The sequence below is a fragment of the Arachis ipaensis genome, chromosome B02 (assembly GCF_000816755.2).
Source record: "Arachis ipaensis cultivar K30076 chromosome B02, Araip1.1, whole genome shotgun sequence".
Taxonomy (NCBI): domain Eukaryota; kingdom Viridiplantae; phylum Streptophyta; class Magnoliopsida; order Fabales; family Fabaceae; genus Arachis; species Arachis ipaensis.
The window spans coordinates 62,294,627-62,300,117 of NC_029786.2; the positions used below are offsets into that span (position 1 = coordinate 62,294,627).

Below are 5,491 nucleotides of genomic sequence, written 5' to 3' on the forward strand. Positions count from 1 at the left end.
ATGAGGCCATTACGGCTCGCCTTTAGGTGTCCTCCTCGGGATAGCGTCATTTAAAGAACGAGGGTCAGCACAACGTAAAAAAAAAGAAAAAAAAACTGAGGAGCCTGCCGAAGATGGGGCCATTACGGTTCGCCTTTAAGTATCCCCCTCGGGATGTCGTCATTTAAAGAACGAGGGTCAGCACAACGTAAAAAAAAATAAAAAAAAAAACCAGAAAAAATTGCTTATTTTCTATTTCTACTTATCTCCTCAATTCTTGCCTGCTTCCTCTATCTAAATTTAAAATTTCATTAATAATGAAGTATATAGAAGGATATTTTTCTAAACAAAATGAGGGAAGGAAACATGTACTTTGTCAATTATTGTTGCTATTTTGGATCAAAATAACTGTTTCACATTTGCAGGTGTTGAATCATTTGACATAAATTTGAAGGAACAGAAGGTGACAGTGAAAGGAAATGTACAACCAGAGGCAGTTCTGCAGACTGTCGCCAAAACTGGGAAGAAGACAGCCTTCTGGGAGAATGAAGCGCCGGCATTGCCCACCGAGCCAGAAAACAAGCTTTCAGAAAATGCAACTGCTGCTGCTTCAATTGAAGTTGAAAACAAGCCTTCTGAAACTTCTGCCATTGCCTCAGCTGAGCCTGAAAACAAGGCTTCAGAAACTGCAACTGTTGCCTAATTCATTTATGAAACTATTTTCTATGTTAAAATAGGCCAATTTGAAATACAATTTGATGAACTTGCAATAACATTGCATGTCTTCTGATATGTTTCTTGTGCTGTTACTGCTACCTATGCTAGAATAACTCATGGCCTAGTTTTTCACGTATATGATACTTTTCAAGTGTGTTATAATTTAGAATTTGATTTCTCTCTGTTTCTAGCTATTTTACTAATTTTTGTTACCTCCTTATGTTCGTACCATATTAGTTGGAATAACCATAGTTATTAAAACCAGACTGAACCGGTGTTGGATCTAGTTTTCTGGTTGAACCGGCTGATTCGGTTCAAATTTCAGACCGCTTAAGGCACAGAATCGATCAAACCCGGTATGAACCGGTCAAATTCGGTAAAAACCGGACCAAACCAAACCGCTCGGGTCTGAAGGAGAGCCTACGACCAAAGTTCTGAGAACTGAATCGGTCATCGAACCACTCTAGCTACTGGTTTATTGGTTTATAGATTCAACTGGTTCGACCGTGGTTGAACCGAAAAAATCGTTTTATAATAAAATAATAAATAAAATATAAATAAATACATGAAAATATAATTATAGTCTAATGTAAACTTTAAAATATCATTCAAATTAAAAGTACTACATAAACCAGAATATTATAATCTCATTCAAATACAAATTCAATACCCTCTTCGTTGAAACTTACTTTCCTTTTACTAGTTTTACTTTTCTGAATCTCTTTCAATAAACCTTCCATTTGTTTTTCTACATCATACGGGACCTTAGAACACTTCTTAATGTCTCCACCTATCTTCGCCAAATGCTTTTTCATTCTATTAATTCCCCCGCCCCAAAAGTACTCAGACAAAATAAGCATTGGTAATGCGGTTTTCCATTTATATTTTGTAAAGCAACGTATCTCCAAGCTAGATCAGTTTTCTCCCCGAACATTAGAAGTTTGTGACTGACTTTCATTAGTCACGGGAGGAAGAGAACGTTCATTCAAAGCAGAATTAGTTTCAATATTATTATTCCTAGGTAGTTCTTGGTTGATACTTTCATCTATACCTAAACATTACCAGCAATCCAACCCAATAATCTCAACTCTCAAGTTCACAACAAACAACATCCAAAATTATTCAAAATTATTCAACAAATAACAAAATCCAGTTTAGTAAACAAAGCAAAATCAGTTCAATTTCAGTAATCAGTAAACAACAATTATTAACCAAAGTTCACAGTTCAGTTTAGCAGGATCAGTTGAATCAGTTCACAGTTTCACACTACACAGTTCAAAGAAAAATAAAATAGGGAGACAGAGTTCACACTTCACAGTTTCAGAGTTCATCATGTCACACTTCAGTGAGTTCAGTTCACAGAGGCACAGAGCTTCACAAAATCAAAGAACTACTCAATCAAACTCATCAGGAATAAAAACAATCATAACTAAAAAAAAATTTACTTGGAACTCTGGAAGCTCGAAGGCACGTTCAAGGCTTCAACAAAACATGCAATAAGGAGAGTGGGAGACAACGACACCGAGTGACCAAGCAGTGGTGGAGCACCTTCGAAGGGACGACGGCTGCTGCGCAACGGAGGTGATTGGTCGAAGGAACGACGACTGCTGCGCGATTAGGTGGCTATTCGAAGGATTGACGGCGGTAGCTCGACGCAGTGGCTCGACGGAGGTGATGGACGACCGGACGACGAGCTCGATGAGAACCCGTGTGAGAGTGAGGCGTTCTCAGTTCTCAGTTCACTTCACCTCTGAAGCTCGATGAGAAGGCAATTAGGGATTTGGTTACTGATTTAGGATTTCAGAGGCGGAAACGGCAGCGTTTTGCTGCCCAGCCAAAAAATCAGCCAGGTCACGGTTCGATTCGACCGGCCGGGTCACGGTTCGATTCGACTGACCGGTTATCGGTCGGTTCACCGGTTCAATTCTAATTTTCAAATTTTACGATTTTACTGATTGCCCGAATCGTTTTTGTGTCCGGTTCACGGTTCAATCAGTTCGACCGGCCGGTCCGAACATTGCCTACGACGCACTAGCGTTGTGGAAGAACACCATACTCTATATGCTCTCCAGTGCTGCCAAGTGTCAAGTCTTGTGAATTTTTGAAAAATTTTTCAAAATGGCTAACACGAACTCCTTCGTTTAAAAATGTAAGGAGGATGGTTATACTACCAAGCTGGCATACTTCTTACTATTATATATACATATTATAATACATATACTAAGTAATAAATACTTGTAGTATATAATAATAGGTAAAGACTCATATGCAGTTGTCTTCATATAAAGTTGATAGTTGAAAATCTTTAGATGATATTTAGTCAAACTTGTCAAATCATCTAACGGTTCTTAAATATTAACTTCACATGAAAACAACTGTATGTGAGTTTTTACCTATAATAATATAATAATAAAATAAATATAAACTAATTAATAAAATATTAAAATTTAAAAACAAAATAAAAGTACTTATAAAGTTATAATAAAAAAAGCTTTTAAATTTAACATTTTATTATTTTAATTTTTTAATTAATCATATTTCATATTTTTAAGGAACTACTTTTATTTTTAATACTTATTCCCATAAAATTTGTAACCACTTGCAATATATTAATTTTTTTCAAACCAAACCATAAAACTTGTAACAACTTTTCGTGTACTAATTTTAAAAAAATCAGTGAAATTTTTAAAATTAATTAAACTCACTTCAATTATTTTTTTTATTCAAAACATTCAAAACTCATATAAAAAACACTTCTAAAATTAAATAAACAATATAAACACATTCAAAATTATGTATTAACACATCTAAATTATTATCATTATAGTTCTACATTACATATTAAACACAGGAAAAGTTAAACTCAAATACACATCTAAAATTATAAGAATGCACTCTAAATATTTTATCAACACATCTAAAATTCATGTAAAAAAACTTATATATATACATAAGAACATAATAAACAATATAAACACATTTAAAATTATAAGAATGCACTCTAAATATTTTATCAACACGTCCAAAACTCATGTAAAAAGCCTTTTATATATATATATGAACATAATGAACAACATAAACATATATAAAATTAAGTATAAACTTAAATATGTACATAAGAACATAATAAACAACATAAACACATCTAAAATTATAAGAATGCACTCTAAATATTTTATCAACACATCAGAAACTCATGTAAAAAAACTCTATGAACAGAAACCCATCCAAACCTTAGGGATGAACGGCCACGCTGATGCGGACGAACGGCAATGAGGAGGAGGAAGGCATATTAAAGAAGCGAGAAAAAAAATCAAAATATATTTCGGCGCAGACGAACAGCGATATGGCTGGAATGAAAACCTTTTGAGAAAAAGATAGTGAGATCAGATGTAAAAACTTGATGCATGGAATGAGAGGAGACAGAGAGAGAAGTGTAGTAGAGAAAAATAGAGGGAATCAGAAAATTTGATGAGGTAAAGATGAATATACTCTTCTATGTTGTCATCGTTGTGGACAAAGTTATAGAAGAATGAGTTTGTAGGCAAAGGAGAAGAGAGAAGGTTTTCATAGAAGAATTTTGGAGGATCAAGAAGCACTTGGGAGTTTGCTAGTGGGAAGTAAAAAGGGTGTTCATCATCTAACTGTGTTGTGTTTGCCATTATCTAGATCTGCATGCATGCAGTGACTTTGAGGGATGTTGATGTCAAGTGGTTTTATAGATAAAAAATTCTACTTGTAATATATTAATAATTAAATATATTAAATCTGAAATAAAAATTTAAAATTTAAATTTAAATTTTAAACTTGGGTATGATTTTTTCTCTTTTTCTTTTCATTCAAACAAAATAAAGATTTTCTTCTACTTTCTTTCCTTTCATTTTCTCTTCATCCAAACAACACAAAAAAAATAATTTTTCCTTCTATTTTCTTTCCTCTCATTTTCTTTCCATCCATTTTTTTCCTCTCATTTTCTATCTTGCATCCAAACAAAGTGTTACATTGTTTGGTATAGAAGAATTTGGAAGGAAAAAAAATGAAGAAGAAAATGGATGAAAAAATTAGTTTTCCATTGTTTGGATCAAGAAAGAAAATGGATGAAAAATACAAAAGCATATGTGGAGTCCATATTAAAGTTTTTTCTCCAAAGTTGAGAAGAAAACTTACATATTGTTTGGTATAGAAGAATATGAAAGGAAAGAAAATGAAGGAGAAAAAATGGTTGAAAAAAAAAAGTTTTTTATTGTTTGGATCAAAAAGAAAATAATGAAAAATACAAAAGTACATGTGAGGTACATATTAAAGTTTTCTCTCTAAAATTGAGAAGAAAACTTTAGACAGAGGTTGACTAACTAATACCTGTTGAACACTTGACATTTGTCAAGAGAATTACGAAGGAAGGATAGTTAATCAGCACAAAAAGTGAGTAAGTTACAGAAATTTAATAGAATGTTACTGTAAAAATATAAATGGGATTTGGACACCAAAAAGTTAGGCTTGTGTTATGAAACCTGGACTTAGGTAAAAAAAAAAAGGGATAAAACAAGATCAATAAGCCCAAAAAATCGTAGAGTCCATGAATTTTGATGGTGATTTATCTTTTTTGTTATCCCAATATTAAATAAGTAACATCAATAAAAAAAGAAACAATTTTACAATTTTTGAGTGGGAAGAAAAAAAACTAGAAAATTAAATTTATTTTAGTAAATAGTAAAAATAAAAAAAAATTGTTAAATAGATGTTTGAGATGAAATTTTTTTAAAATGAAATGGTTTATATTGAGATACAAACTTTA

General features: G+C 32.6%; 1 protein-coding gene across 1 annotated transcript in view; it reads left to right on the forward strand.

Moving 5' to 3' along the window:
- Window positions 1-878, forward strand: part of LOC107625356 (copper transport protein ATX1) — a 6,463-nt gene extending 5,585 nt beyond the window's left edge. Inside the window, exon 3 of the mRNA XM_016327970.2 lies at window positions 405-878. Coding sequence (XP_016183456.1) covers window positions 405-682 — 278 coding nt within the window. The 3' untranslated portion in view covers window positions 683-878. The remainder of the gene's footprint in view (window positions 1-404) is intronic.